The 26,015-nt window shown below is 42.3% G+C and overlaps 1 protein-coding gene across 1 annotated transcript; it reads right to left on the bottom strand.

Moving 5' to 3' along the window:
- Positions 1 to 785: 785 nt before the first annotated feature.
- stard15 (StAR-related lipid transfer (START) domain containing 15) lies at positions 786 to 18,424 on the bottom strand. The gene is made up of 6 exons (XM_060926985.1): positions 17,850 to 18,424; positions 12,932 to 13,079; positions 10,589 to 10,692; positions 10,000 to 10,117; positions 6,213 to 6,265; positions 786 to 2,518 (listed from the first exon to the last, which is right to left on the bottom strand). The coding sequence occupies exons 1-6, from the start codon at positions 17,994 to 17,996 to the stop codon at positions 2,300 to 2,302; spliced, it is 789 nt and encodes a 262-aa protein (XP_060782968.1). The 5' UTR covers positions 17,997 to 18,424; the 3' UTR covers positions 786 to 2,299.
- Positions 18,425 to 26,015: the final 7,591 nt, after the last annotated feature.

A 26,015-nucleotide genomic window follows, 5' to 3' on the forward strand; every position in this document is an offset into this window, starting at 1 on the left:
CCCCTACAGTCCAAAGGAATGAAGGTTAGGTTAATTGGTGGCTCTAAATTGACCGTAGGCGTGAATGTGTGTGAATGGTTGTTTGTCTCTGTGTCAGCCCTGCGATAACCTGGCGACTTGTCCAGGGTGTACCCTGCCTCTCGCCCATAGTCAGCTGGGATAGGCTCCAGCTTGCCCGCGACCCTGTAGAACAGGATAAGTGGCTACAGATAATGGATGGATTAACTCATGTCAGTGCATCCCTATCCAAAACTACTCTGGTCCAATAAACAGTACTGTATGTTCAAATAATGTCCATTAAGCCACAGTCATGATTATCTATTGAGTATTGCTATGGACTCCAGATGCCAGCAGAAGGCGTGGCAGACCCTGCACAACGCTTAGGGACATTCTGCAGGAAGACACCGGCCTCGAAGTTGGGGAACTCCGGACTGCAATGCAGGACCGAGAGTGCTGGAAGACGAAATTCATGCGTGGCACCGACTCTGTCGGATGAGTAGTAGTAGTAGTAAGCCACAGTGTTAGATAGTATTTAATATGACAATCTGCAGTTAGCAGATTGTGTACTAATTTGACATTCTATAAAGTATGCCAGTAGTAGCCAGGTATCAAGCTATTCTTGCCATCCAATTAAACAATACCAGACATGTAGCCTTATTTATTTCTTCCTGTCAGAAGGTTACCACATTAAATTTGGTTAGAATAGAAAACTCTGAAGCAAACAAAGAATGATGCACAGTCTGTAGAAAGTAGTTATATTCTTTGGTAAGATTGTCAGTCACACAGAAACACACAGCTTAAACTTGAAATGTACTGTAATTTGAAAATGTACTGTGTACAAATTCATATGAATTCATCCATGAGCTCCACAAATTCAACTGGATGTTAACAATGAGAAATACTGTATTACATCACAGTCATAGGAAATACTTTTAAGAAAATAGCACTTTTTAAAATAGGATGTGAAGAAACCCATAAATGCTGTAAAAGTAACAGGAGTGTGAGAAACCAGAGAGGCCTGACTTGTGCAGTTTCCTTCCCTGCAGAACAATCTGACTGATGCAGGCAGGAACTGCTCCAAATGGGAAGCAGGAAGTGTCGGAGACAATGGAGAGTTTGAGGAGTGGTGGCCAGCTGTAGGCTTTTGGATGGAAAAGAGTGGAGGCAGGCACAGACCTCCCTTTCTTGCCAAATGGAGGAGAAAAGAAAAGCAAATTCTCTTTGTGTGAACAATTCATACTCATTTCAAAAGTACTAGACAGTCTCAAAAACATTCCTTGTCATGCAAGTTCAATCGTACTTAAACTTGTTTTAAATTATTGTTTAAAGAAGCCCAGGTCAGATGAGCAGGACTAGCTCAAAACAGTACAACTTTTCAAAGGCTCAGCCAAACCATGGATATAAAATAGTACATGCAAAAAACAATGCATGTAAATGAAATGCAATGACAATTTTGACTCTTGATGTGCGAGTCTTATAGAAAGCAAGCATGCTCCAATCTACTATGAGAATGACGTAGAACAAATACAAGGATGCGTTAAATCATTCCCAAAGTACAAGATAAAGCTGTTTATTCATAAATTAATAGGGAAAAGTTACCAGAGATAGAAACACACATAATGTATATTTGAGAAAGGTATACAGCACTGTTTTTTTACAACTCCTGAGATCTTGTTGATGCATAGGTAAAGATATTGAAGTGAAAATCCCTGCAGTCAACCACAGAGTTCTGCAGAACTCTCACTTCTCCCAGGTAGAGTGCCCTGGAAATGAGACTGTACATGCCCAGATGAAACCTCTACTGGAAATGTGACATTTGATTCACAGTCATTCATTTGAGTAATATCAGAAAAACAAAAGACTGGGAGTTTATGGAACCATAAAACGCACTACAAAGCCGATGCTCACTCATAGAAGAGATGACCGAAAAAGCATTGCAACTGTCACCCAAAGATCTAAATTTTACCTGCGGTAATGTGCCAATTTATTTGTGTTTATGTATAAATGTATGAGAGCGCTCATATTGAATAAAATCATCATACGTGTATTAATGATACCGGTATGTGCAATTCTATTAAACTGGGATTGGTAGTGCAAACAATCACAATCATTAATATGTCAAAAACCTTGAAACCTTGAAAGGAGCACCATTTTGATCATCAGCAATGCATATCAAAACATGCATAAGATGCAGCTGAAAACTAAGAAGTCATACTCTGCAGAACTACCGGTGTAAATCAACACACACTGACTTCCTCACACATACATGCACGCTCATGTGAAAGCAAAGTCTGAGGGTTTAGGTTTCCTCATCTTCACTCTGGTGCTGGATCTTATCCTCGTTCAAGCCACTCTCATCGATGTTCTCCAGCGAATCTGCTCTCTGCAGAGTGAGCTCTGAAACACACATGCATGGCAGCGTGTTCTGCTCGGGATACATCCACGGCTTCAGGTTAGGGTCATGCTTCCGTTTCCACTCAGGGTACTTCAGGCACGCTTTGTAGATCTTCCTCATGGCCTGTGAAGCACCAAAGATGTTTGTTAGTCAAAGGCACACTAGAAAACTTCAAAGTCTCAAAAGTCTTCATAGGTTATACAGGAAACAAGTCTATAAGCCAAAAAAAACCCCAAAACCCAAAGTGACTAAGGCTGAATTTGGTCATTACTGCAAGTGTATACCACTTTTTTGTATGAATCACCTGAATAAAAATAAGGTGAACAGAAACAAATGCTTATCGCAAGACCATATTTATGCATGCCTGCTACATTCTTATCTTATCATTCTTCTTGGGGCATTATGGTGGTGCAGTTGCCTCACAACAAGAAGGTTCTGAGTTTGAGCCCAGCAGCTGACAGGGGCCTTTCTGTGTGGAGTTTGCATGTTCTACCCATGTCTGTGTGGGTTTCCTCTGGGTGCTCCAGTTTCCCCCCCACAGTTCAGACACGTGGTTAGATCAACTGACTACTCTAAGGCCCTGTCCACACGGCAACGGATTCAGGTGAATCTGATAAAATTGTTTATCGTTTAGGCCTGGCGTCCACACGGCACCGGCGTTTTGGGTGCCCCAAAATGAAATCTTTTGAGAACGGGTTCCAGAGTGGAAAAATCTGGCAACGGCCCCATTGCGAAGTTGTCTGGATGAGTAGAACGGATTTGTTTACAATGATGTCACAACCACATGACTGTCAGTGCTTCACGCCGGGTAGAAGTGTAACGAACTCGATGCGAGTTGTCAACAAATCCTATAACTTGGTTCATGAAACGCGCTTACAAAATATTTTCACTGTGAATATTTATTGTCTAATGGTGCAAAGTGAGAGAGAGAGAGAGAGAGAGAGAGAGAGAGAGAGAGAGAGAGAAAATAGCCCTTAGGGCAGAGTCTTTAGTCCAAACACTGCGGAAGTACTGAGTATAACCAAACCGCGCACCGCCCGTGCGCTTTCCAAAAACAAAAACAATCCCGCCAGCAAAAATAGAAAAAAAAAAGGAGCGATCTCACCTCTTCAGATGTTGGTTTAAGTCCGACAATACATTCCTCAAAAAGGGCGTAGAAGAACAAAGTAATCCATCAACGTGTAGCATTCAATTTATTCCGGACCATTAAAGAATTCTGGAGGATATCAGAATGTTGGCGTACCGGCTTCCATCTACCCCTGTTCATTCCTCTTTCCGCATCTTTCGTTTTACACTACTGATTAATAATCAAAACTTTATGTGGCTGATGCTACAGAAGAAGGGGTTTATGCGCATGCATCTACTTCTTCTATTGTTCTGGTGTCTCCGATGGGACCGTCTTACAGCGCACGTAGAGGTGTGGCATGTGTATTGCATCGTTTTCAGCAAGCGCTGCGTTGTCATATGAACCTGATATTTTACTGATCCATTGCCCATGTGGACGCGATATTTAAAAAAAAAAACCTCGTTGCCGTTGTCGTGTGGATGTAGCCTAAATTGCCCATAGGGGTGTGTGTGTGTGTGTGTGTGTGTGAGAGAGAGACAGTTGTATGTCTGGGAAGCTGTGACAGGCCTAACAAGCTAGTGGTAGATGAAGTATGCTTGAGTAATGAATGCCAAAATATCTGCTGCAAAAGTTTAAACTGACCACCCACTGCCATGATTAGTTTGACTAAAGTTGATGAAAAGATCAACATACACCAATACATACAGTATGCCAACAGGAAATAGTTTTCCCACCAATTGTTTTGCTACTTTGTAATAATATGAAGATGGGTTAGACGGCTTATTAAAATCTCAATATACTTAGAAAAATTTATGATTTTTTTAAGGACGATGATGATTATTATGTTCACAAAAGAAAACCATGGTGTGTCTAATTGTGTCTTACACTATTAATAAATTGTGTTTTATGACAGCTTTCCTATCAACACAATTAATTCCTATAAGCTTTCTTATACTAAACACACCCTTGTGATATTAAGTGAGACTTTTTAAATTAATTTCATAAACTTTTTTGGTAGTTTTATACCAGGATTAAAATACAAATGAAAAACCCTTTTTTGCATTGTTTATTGCAAAAAAAGTGTCACAAAAGTGTTTATTCAGGTTTAAGGTAGCAGTAGAAGGGGTTATTGAGAACAACGGACCATTAGCACATTTTTGTTTTTTTTACTACAATTTTAATGTACTGTTTTTCTAATTTCATTTCATTCACCTTTGTAATATCCATCTATCCATCCATTATCTGTAGCCGCTTATCCTGTACAGGGTCACAGGTAAGCTGGAGTCTATCCCAGCTGACTATGGGCGAGAGGCGGGGTACACCCTGGACAAGTCACCAGGTCATCGCAGGGCTGACACAAACAACCATTCACATTCACATATTTAGCCACCAATTAGCCTAACCTGCATGTCTTTGGACTGTGGGGGAAACCAGAGTACCCAGAGGAAACCCACACAGACACAGGGAGAACATGCAAACTCCACACAGAAAGACCCTTTTCAGCTGCTGGGCTTGAACCCAGGATGTTCTTGCTGTGAGGCGACAGTGCTAACCACTACACCACCGTGCCGCCCCCTTGTAATATTACACAATAAATGAACACAGCCTTATGCATGCATTACATTACATTACAGGCATTTAACAGATGGCCTTATCCAGAGCAACATACCCACAGCAGTGGGCAGCCTGGGGAGCAGTTGGGGGTAAGGTGCCTTGCTCAAGGACACTTCAGTCATTCCTGCTGGTCCAAGGAATCAAATTGGTGACCTTTTGGTCCCAAAGCTGCTTCTCTAAACTTTAGGCCATGGCTTTCCACATGCCTCAGCCTTATTAACGTGCATTATTATTATTATTATTATTATTATTGTGTGCAAGCCTTGATTATGGCAAGGAGGGGGAAATTTATGGTTCATTTTTTCATGAGCATAGTAACAATATTTGATATGGGACAATTTGCCCCTGCAGAATTTAGTTTACAATAACTTACAAAACACAGTATTTTTGGTGTGTGTGTTTGAGGTGTGGTCTGAGAGCGTAGATAAATAATTTGTTACATTTTTAAACGGCAAAATAATCCCCATTTGTAGTTTTAGTCAGAATTACAAAATACAGGCTTTTGGGTGGCACAATGGTGTAGTGGTTAGCACGGTCGCCTCACAGCAAGAAGGTTCTGGGTTCGAGCCCAGTGGCCGGCGAGGGCCTTTCTGTGTGGAGTTTGCATGTTCTCCCCGTGTCTGTGTGGGTTTCCGCCGGGTGCTCCGGTTTCCCCCACAGGCCAAAGACATGCAGTTAGGTTAACATGGGGTGGCCTTGGGCTGAAGTGCCCTTGAGCAAGGTACTTAACCCCTGACTGCTCCCCAGGCGCTGTAGTATGGCTGCCCACTGCTCTGGGTGTGTGTGCATGTGTTCACTGCTTCAGATGGGTTAAATGCAGAGGATGAATCTCAGTGTGCATGTGACAAATAAAGGTTTCTTCTTCTTCACGTAAATCAGTGAAAACGACAAAAATGAACAATCACAGCAATGTGGTTGTAGCTTGTGACCACCAGATGGCAGCAAAGGACCACAGACACCTGTGATTGAGCTCTCTGCTTATTCATTCCTGCAAATTTATAGTTCTTACATAATAAATAACTTTTCTATAAAGTGCCAATTTGTTTAATACCCCTTTTTAATTTAATTAATCATTCTATAATCCTCTCAGAGTATAAAGTCACAAAATTATGTTAATCAAAAATACAGTAGTCTTACCTTTGGTCCCACAAACTGAGAGACTCTATTCACTACCCATTTAGGTAAGGAACCTGGAAGTGTAAACAAAAACAAACCTCTATATAGATAAATATATACTGAGACATTTCAGGTCATGCAACAATCCAAATTATGCTGTCTAATTAGCCTAACATATACTAGCATAAACATTCCTGTCTGAAAGTATTGGATTGCCTGTAAAAAAAAAGCATGTGTTGTTAAAAAGGATAAACCAACAGAGAGTTGTCTATGTGAGAAAAGCAAGCCATTTTGAAACCGAAAGCAGGGGGAAAAAATCAGTCAGAGCCACTGCAAAAGCATTGGACGTAGCCAATACAACAATTTGGAATGTCCTGGAAAAAAAAAAAACACAAAAAACACTGGTATACTAACAACAGATATCGAACAGGTGGGCCAAGGAAAACAACAGCAGTTGATGACAAAAACATTCTGAAAGCTGTGAATAAAAACTGAAAAACAACAGTCAATGACATCACAAACAATCTCTAGAGGTAGGGGTGAAGGTATCACAATCCAACTTTTGAAGAATAGTTTGAGAGGAGAAGTATAGAGACCATACCACAAAATGCAAACCACTCATCAGCAGTACAGATCACATGGCCAGATTGGAATTTGTAAAGAAATACAGAGATGAGGAGGCAGCACAGTGGTGTAGGGGTTAGCACTGTTGTCTCACAGCAAGAAGATTCTGGGTTCGAGCCCAGTGGCCGACGAGGGCCTTTCTGTGTAGAGTTTGCATGTTCTCCCCGTGTCCGCGTGGGTTTCTTCCGGGTGCTCCGGTTTCCCCCACAGTCCAAAGACATGCAGGTTAGGTTAACTGGTGACTCTAAATTGACCGTAGGTGTGAATGTGAGTGTGAATGGTTGTCTGTGTCTATGTGTCAGCCCTGTGAATGACCTGGCGACTTGTCCAGGGTGTACCCCGCCTTTCGCCCATAGTCAGCTGGGATAGGCTCCAGCTTGCCTGCGACCCTGAACAGGATAAGCGACTACAGATAATGGATGGATACAGAGATGAGGCACAAAAATTCTGGAACCCAAATCAGTAAAACCTCTACCAAATTGATGGACAGGCCAAAGTGTGGAGAAATTAATGATCTGCTCATGATCCAAAACATACGAGATCATCAGTCGAGCATGGTGGAGAGAGTGTCATGGCTTGGGCTTGCATGGATACTTCTGGAATGGGCTGATATAACTCATGATGGTAGAAGCAGAATTATTTCCGAAACCTACAGAAACATTCTGTCAGCCAATATGCAGAGGAATGCAGCCAATCTAATTGGGGAAACTGTGTTTTGGCTGGCCTAAAACACACTGCTAACACAACAAAGGACTTCATCAGGAGAATGTTTTCTCTTGGCCAAATCATTCACCAGACCTTAACCCAACTGAGCATGCATTTCACCTCCTGGAGAGGAGAAAAAAAAAAAAAATAACAACTGAGAAAAGCTGCAATACAAGTCTGGAAAAGCATCATAAAAGAATGCGACATGTGGCGTGGTGATGTCAAAGGGTTGCTGGGCTGATGCATTTACTGCAAGCGAGGGATACCAAATACAATATTAAGTGCAATTTACGTTATGACTATCTCATCTCATCTCATCTCATTATCTGTAGCCGCTTTATCCTGTTCAACAGGGTCGCAGGCAAGCTGGAGCCTATCCCAGCTGACTACGGGCGAAAGGCGGGGTACACCCTGGACAAGTCGCCAGGTCATCACAGGGCTGACACATAGACACAGACAACCATTCACACTCACATTCACACCTACGGTCAATTTAGAGTCACCAGTTAACCTAACCTGCATGTCTTTGGACTGTGGGGGAAACCGGAGCACCCGGAGGAAACCCACGCAGACACGGGGAGAACATGCAAACTCCACACAGAAAGGCCCTCGCCGGCCACGGGGCTCAAACCCGGACCTTCTTGCTGTGAGGCGACAGCGCTAACCACTACACCACCGTGCCGCCCCGTTATGACTATCTGTTCCATTATTTTTGCTCACTTAACGATTGGGTGGTCTGCTACCAAAAGTTCATATCTAAATATAAATATCAGGAAATTCAAGCTGAAATTATGACCTACTGTCTCATATTTGTACACTACCGTTCAAAAGTTTGGGGTCACTTTGAAATTTCCTTATTTTTGAAAGAAAAGCAGTTCTTTTCAATGAAGATCACTTTAAACTAATCAGAAATCCACTCTATACATTGCTAATGTGCTAAATGACTATTCTAGCTGCAAATGTCTGGTTTTTGGTGCAATATCTCCATAGGTGTATAGAGGCCCATTTCCAGCAACTCTCACTCCAGTGTTCTAATGGTACAATGTGTTTGCTCATTGCCTCAGAAGGCTAATGGATGATTAGAAAACCCTTGTACAATCATGTTAGCACAGCTGAAAACAGTTGAGCTCTTTAGGCTACGTTTACATTAGACCGTATCTGTCTCGTTTTCTTCGCGGATGCACTGTCCGTTTACATTAAACCGCCTGGAAACGCCTGGAAACGGGAATCCGCCAGTGTCCACGTATTCAATCCAGATCGTGTCAGCTCCGGTGCTGTGTAAACATTCAAAATACGCGGATACACTGTGCTGAGCTCTAGCTGGCGTCTCACTGGACAACGTCACTGTGACATCCACCTTCCTGATTCGCTGGCGTTGGTCATGTGACGCGACTGCTGAAAAACGGCGCGGACTTCCGCCTTGTATCACCTTTCATTAAAGAGTATAAAAGTATGAAAATACTGCAAATACTGATGCAAATACTGCCCATTGTGTAGTTATGATTGTCTTTAGGCTTGCCATCCTTCCACTTGCAAGTAGTAAGTGATATGCGCTGGGATCACACACACAGCGGCTCAGTCCCGAATCGTGGCTTGTGCACTTCACTCGCGCGCTGTGTGAGCTGCGCAGGGCCGGAGTGCGCACCCTCCAGAGGGCACTCGCTGTTCAGGGCGGAGTGATTTGGAGCGCAGGATGCCTGCGGAGCCGAGCGTATCCGCGTATTGGCGTTGCTGTGTGCACGGCTAACGGTTTTAGTGTTAACGCGAATCGTTTTAAGAACGTTAATCTGATGATCCGCTGATTTGACGTAATGTAAACGTAGCCTAAGAGAAGCTATAAAACTGACCTTCCTTTGAGCAGATTGAGTTTCTGGAGCATCACATTTGCGGGGTTGATTAAATGCTCAAAACGGCCAGAAAAATGTCTTAACTATATTTTCTATTCATTTTACAACTTATGGTGGTAAATAAAAGTGTGACTTTTCATGGAAAACACAAAATTGTCTGGGTGGCCCCAAACTTTTGAATGGTAGTGTATGTTTATCTCAAACCCAAACGTTCATGTATAAAGCAAAAACAAAAGATTTGGCCTTGTTGTTCCAGCACCTTCGCAGAGCATCGTATATGCGTTGGTCCAAGAAACATGACACTATTTACACAATCTCTCATTTGTGTATTATGTAAACTGTAAAAGTCCGAATGTACAAGTACAGACCGAGGCCAGAGTATATAACGTACTTCTAGTGTGTACACAAAATATTTGTCTGAAATCTTATTTAGCAAAGGAAAGCAAACAGTTAAATACATGCTGGTTCAACACAGAACATTTATAACCTCTGACAACGAGTTTTGCCAATGACATTTCATTTATTAAGCATTTCGTGTATGACAGAAATTCCCTGTATTGTTATAGGAAATGGAAGGCTTCGTATTTTCGGTTAGAAATGATACAGGTAGAAAGCACATGAAAAACACTCACCTCTTGGGTCCACTTGTGTTAAGTAGTAAAGAGTGCAGCAGTTTGCTCCATTGGACTGGATCAAATATCCAGTGAGTAAAGACACAGCTCTGACATAGTCTTTCTTTGGTGGGTATTGCTGAAATAGAAAAAGAAAATGTGGGAAAATACCTTTCGTTTCTCATTAGAAAGGTCTGTTCAAAATCTAAATAAGACTTCAAGATAACTGAATATTGCTCGTCAGTAACAAAATAACAATTACACCAAAAGAGATTATGCACTACATGTTTAACTTAGCCTGGTTGCATAATTCACAAGTGTACCAATTTTGTCCAAGGACAAAAACAACAAAGAAGAATGTTCCCAGGACACAAGATATAATTATTCATTAAGACGCAGGGATCGGATCACCCGATTATTTACTCAGTAGCTCAGACTTTTCCCACTGGCCAAAGCGTCTTCTATTTCAGTCTGCTCGAGGCCTAGACAGCTGTTCTACATCCCAGCTTACACAAAACACAGTATTGTATCTCTGGTGCTGCCAAAACTAATTATAAAACGAGAACATCTACACTGCTCCCCAATTAGACTGGAGGACATGCAGACATACCGGGTGTTTGACCGAGTAGTTGATTATCAAGTAGTCCTTGCCGAGAGGAAGCCATGAACGCATGGTGACAAAATCCCTGTTCTTCAGTGGACTCGGGCATTTCCCTTTAAACAGAAAAGACATGATTTAACTGCTATATTGACACACCAATTAAGATCAAGTGTGCCTCCAGAATCGGCCTTTAAAACAACTTAGATAGACATCTGCATTACTCTGTATACAACACTAAAACCAGCATTATATCCTGATTATATCTGAAGTACAACCCCGATTCCAAAAAAGTTGGGACAAAGTACAAATTGTAAATAAAAACGGAATGCAATAATTTACAAATCTCAAAAACTGATATTGTATTCACAATAGAACATAGACAACATATCAAATGTCGAAAGTGAGACATTTTGAAATTTCATGCCAAATATTGGCTCATTTGAAATTTCATGACAGCAACACATCTCAAAAAAGTTGGGACAGGGGCAATAAGAGGCTGGAATAAAGGTACAAAAAAGGAACAGCTGGAGGACCAAATTGCAACTCATTAGGTCAATTGGCAATAGGTCATTAACATGACTGGGTATAAAAAGGGCATCTTGGAGTGGCAGCGGCTCTCAGAAGTAAAGATGGGAAGAGGATCACCAATCCCCCTAATTCTGCGCCGACAAATAGTGGAGCAATATCAGAAAGGAGTTCGACAGTGTAAAATTGCAAAGAGTTTGAACATATCATCATCTACAGTGCATAATATCATCAAAAGATTCAGAGAATCTGGAAGAATCTCTGTGCGTAAGGATCAAGGCTGGAAAACAATACTGGGTGCCCGTGATCTTCGGGCCCTTAGACGCCACTGCATCACATACAGGCATGCTTCTGTATTGGAAATCACAAAATGGGCTCAGGAATATTTCCAGAGAACATTATCTGTGAACACAATTCACCGTGCCATCCGCCGCTGCCAGCTAAAACTCTATAGTTCAAAGAAGAAGCCGTATCTAAACATCATCCAGAAGCGCAGACGTCTTCTCTGGGCCAAGGCTCATTTAAAATGGACTGTGGCAAAGTGGAAAACTGTTCTGTGGTCAGACGAATCAAAATTTGAAGTTCTTTATGGAAATCAGGGACGCCGTGTCATTCGGACTAAAGAGGAGAAGGACGACCCAAGTTGTTATCAGCGCTCAGTTCAGAAGCCTGCATCTCTGATGGTATAGGGTTGCATTAGTGCGTGTGGCATGGGCAGCTTACACATCTGGAAAGACACCATCAATGCTGAAAGGTATATCCAGGTTCTAGAGCAACATATGCTCCCGTCCAGACGACGTCTCTTTCAGGGAAAACCTTGCATTTTCCAACATGACAATGCCAAACCACATACTGCATCAATTACAGCATCATGGCTGCATAGAAGAAGGGTCCGGGTACTGAACTGGCCAGCCTGCAGTCCAGATCTTTCACCCATAGAAAACATTTGGCGCATCATAAAACGGAAGATACGACAAAAAAGACCTAAGACAATTGAGCAACTAGAATCCTACATTAGACAAGAATGGGTTAACATTCCTATCCCTAAACTTGAGCAACTTGTCTCCTCAGTTCCCAGACGTTTACAGACTGTTGTAAAGAGAAAAGGGGATGTCTCACAGTGGGAAACATGGCCTTGTCCCAACTTTTTTGAGATGTGTTGTTGTCATGAAATTTAAAATCACCTAATTTTTCTCTTTAAATGATACATTTTCTCAGTTTAAACATTTGATATGTCATCTATGTTCTATTCTGAATAAAATATGGAATTTTGAAACTTCCACATCATTGCATTCCGTTTTTATTGACAATTTGTACTTTGTCCCAACTTTTTTGGAATCGGGGTTGTATACAGCCATAAAAAAGAAAGTCTATCGATAATTTTGCCTGTGTATCTCATGCTGTGTGGTACACTTTCACAAAATAACATTACTTATTAGTCACATATTTATTGTGTTTTACTTTTCACAAAGCTAGAATGGCGTAGAACTTAATGACGGAGTTGAACTCTAACACAACTTTATATTTATCTGCCCTTGGAAGGTGTACAGTTTATGCAATGGAAATCAGACAAAGTACAGTTGAGTTACAGCGAGCACTCCCTAGAAGACTTCTCCCATTAAATCTGTCTGGTTGTACTATTTACAACTGAATTACACAATTACGTGTCACTACAAACCCTGCAGTGTGTTCCAAGTGTACAATTTGTATTCCTTTCCTTTCCTTCAAGGCCAGGATAATAAGTAATAAATGTTTTCGTTAGCCACTGAGCAGGCAAATACAAAACAGAGGAGTAAAAAGATTAAAGCAAATGCTGTTGTGACTCACAGGAGTAATATCCTACATCTGCATTGACTGTCAGTCTTGCAATATCGAACGTGTCGATCATGTTAGTGTCCCATTTCTTCCGGTAGCTGGTGTCATGCAAGACATCATACAGTGTTTCTGCACAGACATCCTTGCACACAATACTCATCTAGAAAGAAGAAAATTAGACATGCTTTCAGAGGTTTTCATTGAGAACTTTGTGTTTGTTGTTTTTGTTCATCCATTGTGTGCATGCAAGTGTTGAATTCGAGCCATACATCTGGAACGGTTAACAACTTTATTTATTCATCACACATACACAATGGGCAGCTATGCTACAGCGCCCGGGGAGCAGTTGAGTGTTAGGTGCCTTGCTCAAGGGCACTTCAGCCCAAGGAAGAAGAAGAAACCTTTATTTGTCACATGCACACTTCAAGCACAGTGAGATTCATCCTCTGCATTTAACCCATCTGATGCAGTGAACACACGCGCACACACATCCAGAGCAATGGGCAGCCATACTACAGCGCCCGGGGAGCAGTCAGGGGTCAGGTACCTTGCTCAAGAGCACTTCAGCCCAAGGCCGCGCCATGTTAACCTAACCGCATAACAAATCATTCAAACAATTAGTGACCTGTGTTACAGTATGAACTAGTTATGCCAAGGGACAAGATCTAGAATATATTAACACACAGCTGGTTTGAGAATATTCACATCTATATTTGTGCAACCTATGTGAAAACCCTTAAGTGAAACCTATCTAGTCTGATCTCACCTCTATTAGCTTCTGAAGCTCTGTCAGCCATGTAAGACTTTGAGAGCGTTCAGTGCAACATGATAAGATATTTTATGGGCCTGGAAAGCAAGTAACCATGTAACCCAATCAACTCTACCCCTAACATCAGGTAAATAATTCATTCAACACCCCCCTCTCGAACCCTAGCATGAGCAGGCCCTCCCCATTTCCACTGGCTTCCACAACAAGCTCTATTTGCTCTCTATGAATGAAATGTCGTCAAAGCCTTCAGGACCTCAATTATTCATGGAGAGGAGCACTTCAGTGCTCCGGAAAGTCGAATGAATTATTAAGAGCGATCTATCATCTTTTAATAATTTTTCCCTTTTTTTTTTGGTCGTACCATCACTCCAGTCGAGAGCTGCCACATTGCCTGTGACTCTCCCAAAGCAGTCTGCCATCACTAAACAGGTCAATAGCCATGCAAGTTAAAAAAAAGAAAAAAGGAAAAAAAAAAAAGTCTGACTCAGGTAAACCAGCAGGAGGGAATCAGGTTTCCTCATTCGAGCTTGCCGTTACCACGGTTTTCCACTCTTAATTTTTCAACGTGTCTCATGGGTACAGCCTGACTCTGCGAGATGAGCCTTTCATCTGTGATAATGTGGCACAAGCTGAATCAGTCAACCTGACCTGTTTGCATATGTATGCACTGTTCTTCCATCGTTAATGGACCATGAGCATACTGGTGTTTGTTTGTCTCGGATTCTTTCTGTAAGGAAACCATTTTGGATCACTGCTAAGGAAATATAAAGTCCCAAAGCAGAATGAGAGGAAATACAAAAAGCCTGATAATAGTGTGTCTGACAATCTCATTATCTCACCCGACAATCTCATTAACTTTCCATCCTATCATTCTGACACAGGATACAGTTCTTATCCTGGAGTGCCAAGCACAGCCGTTTTGTGCTTGTATCAGCTGAACCGTAATGGCTTTCCTCACACAGAAAAATATTCTGATCTTTGTTATACGATGCAATTAGGGTATGCAAATCATTTCCAGTTCTTTTACAATATCATTAAATTTTAAGTAAATACATGCGCTATCACATGCAAATTAAAGCTATTATCAGTTATTGTTGGCAACTCTTTGTATCTCAAGCAAAGCACTTAATTGGTTCAGTGCATACCTATAAAGGTGTTCTTATCAAGTGTCTTGTATAGGTCAATGTCTTGCCACGGACTAATCATAGCCGATCATAACTCAACCATCTACTGTTTTATCCATAGTCTCCAAGACGTGACGCTTAATTTTTTTCAGGAATCACCTCTTGCAGGTCTTAATACATACAGCAAAAGTACTTATTTAAAAAATTAAGTTTTGAACTTATTGGATCCCTATTTGATTAGGATCTGGTCTGAAAACAAGAAGCTGAAGTTAACTGGGGCCTGTGAACAATGTTTGTTCCTTTTTCTCAGTAGATGGCATGCTGCTTATTTAGAAAGAATTGGGAAATTAACTGTAAATACTGAACACATTCTGTAGTACAGTGAATAATGGTGGTGCGTGATGTGTGAAAAATTACTAAAACGAACAGGTCGCTGCTATCAGAGAGCAGTCTTTTCCTTTCAAGACATGCAGTACTGTACAAATATTTAGGCACCCTAATATTTTTTAATACAATTTTTTTAGTGACTTTTATTTGATGACTCCTGCATTACTGAGTGAGTACAATACTATTTTAGACTCCCAAATATTACTCATCTCATCATCTCTAGCCGCTTTATCCTGTTCTACAGGGTTGCAGGCAAGCTGGAGCCTATCCCAGCTGACTACGGGCGAAAGGCGGGGTACACCCTGGACAAGTCGCCAGGTCACCACAGGGCTGACACAGACACAGACAACCATTCACACTCACATTCACACCTACGGTCAATTTAGAGTCACCAGTTAACCTAACCTGCATGTCTTTGGACTGTGGGGGAAACCGGAGCACCCGGAGGAAACCCACACGGACACGGGGAGAACATGCAAACTCTGCACAGAGAGGCCCTCGCTGGCCACGGGGCTCGAACCCGGACCTTCTTGCTGTGAGGTGACAGCGCTAACCACTACACCACTGTGCTGCCCCCATATATTACTTTTCAAACAAAAAAGTAAATATTGTAGAAAATGTTTGTAGGTTAGTAAAGAAGAATATATATGTAATACACCACTTTTCAGACAAAAAACATAATGAAGGCTACTGGGTTTTGCTGAAAAAATAAGAATCAAGTTTGACAGTCAAAGTGTCCAGAAGAACTGTGGCTGGTTCTGCAAGATGCTCAGTAAAACCGACGGCTCATTACCGTATAAACCTGCACACACACACTGTAGCAGAGACTAATATTTAAAAAAAAAAAAGGTAATGGTCATCATGCCAAACATTGACTTTGTTTAGTTTATTACTGTTTACTTCATGTTGTAGCCTAGTAATCTTTTTTAAGTAGAAAGATTTCATTTTATTACATCTGCCAACTTTGTTGGAGGTTATATTTTTGCCTCCGTTTGTTTGTATTACTTTTCCCAATGTAACTCAAAAAGTAGCAAATGGATTTTGATGAAATTTTGAAGAAAGCTGGACCATGGGCCAAGGAACAACATATTTGATTTTGATGCAAATCCAGTTATGTATATGGATCCAGGATTATTTTTGCCTGTTCCCAACATAACTCAAAAAGTAGTGAATGGATTTTAATGAAATTTTGAAGAAAGCTGGACCATGGGCCAAGGAACAACGGATTCGATTTTGATGCAAATCCAGTTATGGATGTGGATCCAGGATTATTTTTGCCTGTTCCCAAAGTAACTCATAAAGTAGTGAACGGATTTTGATGAAATTTTGAAGAAAGCTGGACCATGGGCCAAGGAACAACAGATTCTATTTTGATGCAAATCCAGTTATGTATATGGATCCAGGATTATTTTTGCCTGTTCCCAACGTAACTCAAAGTAGTGAACAGATTTTGATGAAATTTTGAAGAAAGCTGAACCATGGGCCAAGGAACAACTGATTCGATTTTGATGCAAATCCAGTTATGTATATGGATCCAGGATTATTTTTGCCTGTTCCCAACGTAACTCATAAAGTAGTGAACGGATTTTGATGAAATTTTGAAGAAAGCTGAACCATGGGCCAAGGAACAACGGATTTGATTTTGATGCAAATCCAGTTATGGATGTGGATCCAGGATTATTTTTGCCTGTTCCCAATGTAACTCAAAGTAGTGAACGGATTTTGATGAAATTTTGAAGAAAGCTGAACCATGGGCTAAGGAACAACAGATTCTATTTTGATGCAAATCCAGTTATGTATATAGAGCCAGGATTATTTTTGCCTGTTCCCAACGTAACTCAAAAAGTAGTGAACGGAGTTTGATGAAATTTTTGAAGAAACCTGGACCACGGGCCAAGGAACAACGGATTCGATTTTGATGCAAATCCAGGATTATTTTCGCCTGTTCCCAACGTAACTCAAAAAGTAGTGAACGGATTTTGATGAAATTTTGAAGAAAGCTGAACCATGGGCCAAGGAACAACAGATTCTATTTTGATGCAAATCCAGTTATGTATATGGATCCAGGATTATTTTTGCCTGTTCCCAACGTAACTCAAAAAGTAGTGAACGGATTTTGATGAAATTTTGAAGAAACCTGGACTATCGGCCAAGGAACAGTCAATTAGCTTTTCATGCAAATCCGGATACAAGTTGTATACGTAAACATAATAAACATCTGGATATTTTAATATGTGACTTGGCAGACGTATGCACTTTACCAAGTTCCCTTCTCGGTATTTTCTGAAGTCATATTTACTTTACAGCATTAACAGTACATGCACATGCACATGAGCTTTGTGTAACATAAAAACCAGAAGAACAGGTTTTACTTTATTGACCTTGTCTGGGTCCATCACCCTTCCTCTTGTAAACAATAATGCTAATCATATGAACATTGTGAAACAGTGTAGAATATTTCTGCTCTTGATGTCTAATCTATGACGACAAAAAAACAACAACAGCAGAACTAAATTAAGGATATAAAACCGCTAACTAATTCAATAGTGTGGTAGGCCTGTCTGTGGAACCCTGTTGAGATGTTCTAGAGGCTGGGGACTCCGCAATGCAGCGCAGACAGGTTACCCAGAAGCCCCTGCGCAGCACTTGCCTTAAGTTTCTGCACTGCCTTGGTCTCTTCAGCTTGGCACCACACCATCACTCCGGCTTTGCTGTATCTCTGTATCCAGCCCTCTTCGCTTTCGCACTGCTCTTTGAAAGACGCGAAATCCGCGTCGTCCGGAATTTGCACCGGCATCCTGCCTTAAACACGACCGCTTCCCGAGCCGAGCCACGGAATAAACCGGAAGCAGCACTTTCATAAAGCCGAGTCCGTCTGTTAGTGCGCTTGGAGTGACGAGGCGAATGAATAAACAAACAAAAACAAACAAACAAACAAATCCCTCGTCAGTTCCTTGCTGGAGGAGAAGCAGAAGCGTGGCCTGTCCTATGAAAATGACGCGTTTCTGAGCTGCTTCATTGAAGAAGCCCAGGCAGGTGTGTTCCAGCTGCAGGTGCACTTCAGCAGCCGCGCGCGCTTCTCTGTCCCAGCGGGCGGCGTTTTAAAGGAGCGGCATCGCGTTACCCTGGCAACAGCCCGCTCCTTTCACGTGCGACACACTTTACGGATTCATTTATTCAGACCGAGTATCGGGTGACACGACTGTCAGTTCAAAGCCATTTCTCTTGCGTGAACGTTTCTGTTTCGCGTCAGCGCCGATCTGTTCGTTCAAAACACTCATTGTGCCAGAGATTTAGGAGGTGTGACGTCACTTCTGCTCACACTGACTCTTTGGATGCTGTTTTGTTTTGCAGAAATGACAGGCTACTTACACTACCGTTCAAAAGTTTGGGGTCACACCCAGACAAGTTTGTGTGTTTCCATGAAAAGTCACATTTACCACCATAAGTTGTAAAATGAATAGAAAATATAGTCAAGACATTTTTTTGGCGGGGCGGCACGGTGGTGTAGTGGCTAGCGCTGTCGCCTCACAGCAAGAAGGTCCTGGGTTCGAGCCCTGGGGCCTGCGAGGGCCTTTCTGTGTGGAGTTTGCATGTTCTCCCCGTGTCCGTGTGGGTTTCCTCCGGGTGCTCCGGTTTCCCCCACAGTCCAAAGACATGCAGGTTAGGTTAACTGGTGACTCTAAATTGACCGTAGGTGTGAATGTGAGTGTGAATGGTTGTCTGTGTCTATGTGTCAGCCCTGTGATGACCTGGTGACTTGTCCAGGGTGTACCCTGCCTTTCGCCTGTAGTCAGCTGGGATAGGCTCCAGCTTGCCTGCACCTAGAGATGATGAGATGAGACATTTTTCTGGCCATTTTGAGCATTTAATCGACCCCACAAATGTGATGCTCCAGAAACTCAATCTGCTCAAAGGAAGGTCAGTTTTATAGCTTCTTGAAAGAGCTCAACTGTTTTCAGCTGTGCTAACATGATTGTACAAGGGTTTTCTAATCATCCATTAGCCTTCTGAGGCAATGAGCAAACACATTGTACCATTAGAACACTGGAGTGAGAGTTGCTGGAAATGGGCCTCTATACACCTATGGAGATATTGCACCAAAAACCAGACATTTGCAGCTGGAATAGTCATTTACCACATTAGCAATGTATAGACCCTTCCCACGTGACGTCACGACAAACGCGGTCGCCATTTTGGACATGAACTACCAGTAGTCTACCACAGCCAACAACGAGGAACGACGGCGAAGCATCGAAAGGAATAGAGCCATCAAAGAAAGTTTTTACTTTCAGCAAGACTTCCATCATGCCATTATATTGTTGTGCACCTGGATGTAGTAACCATCAACACACAAGGCAAGATTTATCATTTTATCGGATCCCGACAGATGCTGACCGACGGAGAAGATGGATGGTCTCTAAAATATTGGCAAAATGATGTTTATTGACATAGCAATCGTGTGTAACGGGAAGCATTTGCATATCCGAAGTGTTGTGTTTACATCAAAGATAAAATAAACCGATATGACAACGACTGCTGCTGCCAGGTTGGGGACACAAACTAGTAGAAAGGAAGTGTGCCAACAGTGCCAACACACTTCCTTTCTACTAGTTTGTGTCCCCAGAATTTTCCCATGACTTCTATCCATGTTTCTGTAGTTGCCCCTCTTTCACACGGTTGTTTTGCTACAATGTTTGTAGTGGGTGTGGCAGTAGGTTGAGAAAGTGTTTATCATTCGGTGCATCTTCAGATCATGCGAGTGCTAGTCTTCAGCGTTAGCCATGTCGAAAAGAAAACAAGGTACTCTTTCGAGTTTTGGATTTGTTAAGAAAAGTAAAAATTCCGAGGAGCAGCAAGACGGTTCTTCAGCAGATGACCTTTGGTGAAAGAAAGCCTTTGGTGCTGCTGTGGATCAGATGTGTTGAGTAGCCTGACTGTTTTTTTTTTTCTTGCGTGTGGTATCATTGTTGACGCGAGGTTGTTTTTTGAACATGCCAATGCGGACACGATTTCCCCTGATGAGTTATGACTTCAGACACGATGCGTGTGTGGAGTCCGCGTGATATGTGCGTAAGATAGGCTTCTCATGTGTTTGGAGATCCGCGCTCCGAGACAAGCGCAAGCACCCCCCCAGGGAAAAAAGGGACCCCCTGAAAATATCGGCATAGTTCGAACACTGTTTATAGCTTCTCTAAAGAGCTCAACTGTTTTCAGCTGTGCTAACATGATTGTACAAGGGTTTTCTAATCATCCATTAGCCTTCTGAGGCAATGAGCAAACACATTGTACCATTAGAACACTGGAGTGAGAGTTGCTGGAAATGGGCCTCTATACACCTATGGAGATATTGCACCAAAAACCACACATTTGCAGCTAGAATAGTCATTTAGCACATTAGCAATGTATAGAGTGTATTTCTGATTAGTTTAAAGTGATCTTCATTGAAAAGAACAGTGCTTTTCTTTCAAAAATAAGGAAATTTCAAAGTGACCCCAAACTTTTGAACGGTAGTGTATGCCTCTTCCACACAATCCTAAAAAGATAATTGTATTTACTCTTTCTCTCGGCACGGTCGCATCACAGCAAGAAGGTCCTGGGTTCGAGCCCAGCAGCCGTCAGGAGCCTTTCTGTGTAGAGTTTGCATGTTGGGTTTCCCCTACAGTCCAAAAGACATGCAGGTTAGGCTAATTGGTGGCTCTAAATTGACCAATGGGAGTGTGAATGGTTGTTTGTCTCTGTGTCAGCCCTGCGATGATCTGGCGACTCGTCCAGGGTGTACCCCATCTCTCACCCATAGTCAGCTGGGATAGACTCCAGCTTGCCTGTAGAACAGGATAAGTAGCTACAGATGATGGATGGATCTCTCTCTATCTCTCTCACTCTCTTGGCATGGTGGTGTAAGTGGTTAGCATGGTTGCTTCACAGCAAGAAGGTTCTGGGTTTGAGCCCAGCAGCTGGCAGGGGCCTTTCTGTGTTGAGTTTGTAGAAATCTTTCTTTTCTAGTAGCATTAGCTACCCAATAAGATTTCGAGCTTGAAAAGAGCATGTCAGGTGGAGTTTCACTGATTAGCTACAGTGGTGCTTGAAAGTTTGTGAACCCTTTAGAATTTTCTATATTTCTGCATAAATATGACCCAAAACATCATCAGATTTTCACACAAGTCCTAAAAGTAGATAAAGAGAACCCAGTTAAACAAATGAGACAAAAATATTATACTTGGTCATTTATTTATTGAGGAAAATGATCCAATATTACATATCTGTGAGTGGCAAAAGTATGTGAACCTTTGCTTTCAGTATCTGGTGTGACCCCCTTGTGCAGCAATAACTGCAACTAAACATTTCCGGTAACTGTTGATCAGTCCTGCACACCGGCTTGGAGGAATTTTAGCCCATTCCTCCGTACAGAACAGCTTCAACTCTGGGATATTGGTGGGTTTCCTCACATGAACTGCTCACTTCAGGTCCTTCCACAACATTTCCATTGGATTAAGGTCAGGACTTTGATTTGGCCATTCCAAAACATTAACTTTATTCTTCTTTAATCATTCTTTGGTAGAATGACTTGTGTGCTTAGGGTTGTTGTCTTGCTGCATGGCCCACGTTCTCTTGAGATTCAGTTCATGGACAGATGTCCTGACATTTTCCTTTAGAATTTGCTGGTATAATTCAGAATTCATTGTTCCATCAATGATGGCAAGCTGTCCTGGCCCAGATGCAGCAAAACAGGCCCAAACCATGATACTACCACCATCATGTTTCACAGATGGGTTAAGGTTCTATTGCTGGAATGCAGTGTTTTCCTTTCTCCAAACATAATGCTTCTCATTTAAACCAAAAAGTTCTATTTTGGTCTCATCTGTCCACAAAACATTTTTCAAATAGCCTTCCGGCTTGTCCACGTGATCTTTAGCAAACTGCAGACGAGCAGCAATGTTCTTTTTGGAGAGCAGTGGCTTTCTCCTTGCAACCCTGCCATGCACACCATTGTTGTTCAGTGTTCTCCTGATAGTGGACTCATGAACATTAACATTAACCAATGTGAGAGAGGCCTTCAGTTGCTTAGAAGTTACCCTGGGGTCCTTTGTGACCTTGCTGACTATTACATGCCTTGCTCTTGGAGTGATCTTTGTTGGTCGACCACTCCTGGGGAGGTTAACAATGGTCTTGAATTTCCTTCATTTGTACACAATCTGTCTGACTGTGGATTGGTGGAGTCCAAACTCTTTAGAAATGGTTTTGCAACCTTTTCCAGCCTGATGAGAATCAACAACACTTTTTCTGAGGTCCTCAGAAATCTCCTTTGTTCATGACATTATACACTTCCACAAACATGTGTTGCGAAGATCAGACTTTGATAGATCCCTGTTCTTTAAATAAAACAGGGTGCCCACTCACACCTGATTGTTATCCCATTTATTGAAATCACCTGACTCTAATTTCACCTTCAAATTAACTGCTAATCCTAGAGATTCACATCCTTTTGCCACTTACAGATATGTAATATTGGATCATTTTTTTCAATAAATAAATGACCAAGTATAATATTTTTGTCTCATTTGTTTAACTGGGTTCTCTTTATCTACTTTTAGGATGTGTGTGAAAATCTGATGATGTTTTAGGTCATATTTATGCAGAAATATAGAAAATTCTAAAGGGTTCACAAACTTTCAAGCACCACTGTAGCTTAACGTTAAACCACCATGATGACACAACATGCGTTCATTTTGTGAATTCACATTTCTGTCTTTGGTAACGGCATTAGGTTTTGTAAGCGTTGTTGCAATAATACAACAATGCATTGATAGAAAATGTACTTTTAATACTTAAGTATTTTTAAAAGCAAGTACTTCAGTACTTTAACTTCAGTAAAAATTTGACTGGACAACTTTCACTTGTATCATTTGACCAGTGGGATCTGTACTTTGACTTAAGTAATGAAGTTGGGTACTTTGTCCACCTCTGATCTGTAACTAGTTTAGAATGCTAGTTTAAGCTGATGTGTGATTGATCTAACGGTAAAACAGGACGAGGGCTCGAGAACTTATTTGACACGTTGAAAGGTTACAATTTTACTTGGCAACAGAATGTATCTGAGGGCGGCACGGTGGTGTAGTGGTTAGCGCTGTCGCCTCACAGCAAGAAGGTCCTGGGTTCGAGCCCCGTGGCCGGCGAGGGCCTTTCTGTGTGGAGTTTGCATGTTCTCCCCGTGTCCGCGTGGGTTTCCTCCGGGTGCTCTGGTTTCCCCCACAGTCCAAAGACATGCAGGTTAGGCTAACTGGTGACTCTAAATTGACCGTAGGTGTGAATGGTTGTCTGTGTGTCAGCCCTGTGATGACCTGGCGACTTGTCCAGGGTGTACCCCGCCTTTCGCCTGTAGTCAGTTGGGATAGGCTCCAGCTTGCCTGCGACCCTGTAGAAGGATAAAGCGGCTAGAGATAATGAGATGAGATGAGAATGTATCTGAAATTCTGATTGGTTGTTGTATCTGAATTCTGATTGGTTGTTGTATCTGAATTCTGATTGGTTGTTGTTATATTCTTGCCCTTTTGTTGTGTTCTTGAGCCCAGAGTGGAGAGGGGAGTGAGAGAGAGACAGGGTTCTGCTGAAGCGCACATATGCCGCTTTTCCACTACCAACACGGCTGAGTTGGGCTGAGCCGTGCCGTGCTGAGTCGGGCTGAGTCAAGCTGAGTGGGGCTGTTGGAGTTGCATTTCGACTACAACCGCGCTGAACCGTGCTGGCTGGAAGTGGGTGGACACATTGGGTGGAGTTAGCGAAAGTGGGTGGACGTCACGTGATGTCGTTAGGCGGCGCAAACAGTGACATCAGTGATCTTTTAAGCGGTAGTCTCACGACCCGGATAGTAAACAATAAACATGGAGTCATTAGTGTTGCTGGTCTTGGTGCTGTGGCTTGTTGTCACCGACAATGCCAACAGATACTGGCAAGAGCATTCAGCGTATGGATGAGGTGAGGCGCATAAGGCTTCAGAAATTCTCGTAATTCGTAATTATTATTCTTCCGGGTTTACAGTGTTTACAGATCCCAGCGCAGCGGTGCGGGAAGACATTGTTGGCAGGGGGTGCTGTGATGTGACCTGGGACATTTTTTTGAAGGGGGGTCTGGGGGTCCTCCCCCAGAAAATTTTGTATTTCTTAGATGCAATTTCCTGCATTTTAACCAATCAGGCGTCCGAAATCCTTTTAAGCTTGCAATTGCAATATTTCGTTAAACTGCCTACTACTTATAGGCCTAATCCGTAAAAACTACTTTTTTTTTTTTTTGAGTGATGACGGAAGAATCTGAAGCCTGTCTGTCAATGACAATTCTCAGTTAACACGATTACGAAGGACAGGTTATTTTAGAAGCAGAAGTGCACAGCTGTGGTTTAACAGTCGCAGGTTTTACATCTGCTCTAGATAAGCTGAAGGAGACGCGGATTCCACCCGATTACAGCCTTACATACCCAGATCCAGTCAAGCGAGTGTGCATTTCAAATACAGTAGTTAGTCGCACGCACGCACACACACACACATGAAACAGAACAACACTCTCACTGGAACAACACAAACACCATGGTTCTCTCAATCAACAGACCGAAATCCATGAACCCACTCATCCTACTACTATGGGTTAGTGACACTAACTTAGTGTTCTATTGCAAAAATCACTCATAAAAGTGATGCAGCGGTATTTCACACTCTCCATTAAGAAAAGTAAAAGTAAAACATGATGAGCATGGACACACCGTTTTAAACGAACATTTTTTAAGACTGTAGTTACATCTGAGTCAACTTCAAAGCACGATGCTAGCAACACCTGCACTTGTTCAAGGCATACCAAATAGGCTCAAGTGAACACGACACAGCGGGCAAAATTAATAACCAAATGGCCTTACCTTAAAACGCTGTCTTGATCATATGACTTCTCGCAATTATTCCACTTAAATCCACATGGTTTAACACACCCAACGCAGATACCAAGCTGGAAATGTGCTAACATTCTATTTCTCTACAGACGGTCGACTCGTACTCGCTTCCTGTTGTAATTTCACGCGCTGAAAAGCTGAACGTCAACGTCACGACAAAAAAAATTCTAATGGTCCACTAGGCTACATATTAAGTTATAAGTTTTAATTAAATCCTTTTTTAAATAACTAAAATGTAGCCCTCATCATCCTACATCTAAAACATGACATATAAAATCAGCAGAGCCAAATGAAAACAAATAAATAAACAAATATATTTTCACGTAAGTTTTGTTTTATGTTCATGTCAGTTTTGAGGGTCCACCACCAGGGGGTGCTGCCGCACCCCCCGCACCCCTGGTTCCCGCGCTGGTGTCCCAGCGTGCTCGCGGGGCATGTGTGGGCATGTGAGGACACTCCTCCTCACCAATCAGTGCACAGGGGAGTGTCTCCTCACGCCCCTAGCCCCAGTCGGCTCGGTTTGGCTCGCTTCAGCCCCACTCCAAAACCGTGCGAGTTTTGGGTGCTAAGCAGGGCTGAAGCGAGCTGAGTCGTGCTGCTCTAATGCCGCTTTTCCACTACAAATGCGGCTGAGTCGGGCTGAGCCATGCCGTGCTGAGTCGGGCTGAGCGGGGCTGTTGGAGTTGCATTTCGACTACAACCGCGCTGAACCGTGCTGGCTGGAAGTGGGTGGACACATTGGGTGGAGTTAGCGAAAGTGGGTGGACATCAGGTGATGTCGTTAAGCAGCGCAAACAGTGACATCAGTGATCTTTTAAGCGGTAGTCTCACGACCCGGAGAGTAAACAATAAACATGGAGGACATGGAGTCGTTAGTGTTGC

The sequence above is a fragment of the Neoarius graeffei genome, chromosome 8 (genome assembly GCF_027579695.1).
Source record: "Neoarius graeffei isolate fNeoGra1 chromosome 8, fNeoGra1.pri, whole genome shotgun sequence".
In the NCBI taxonomy this organism is placed as follows: domain Eukaryota; kingdom Metazoa; phylum Chordata; class Actinopteri; order Siluriformes; family Ariidae; genus Neoarius; species Neoarius graeffei.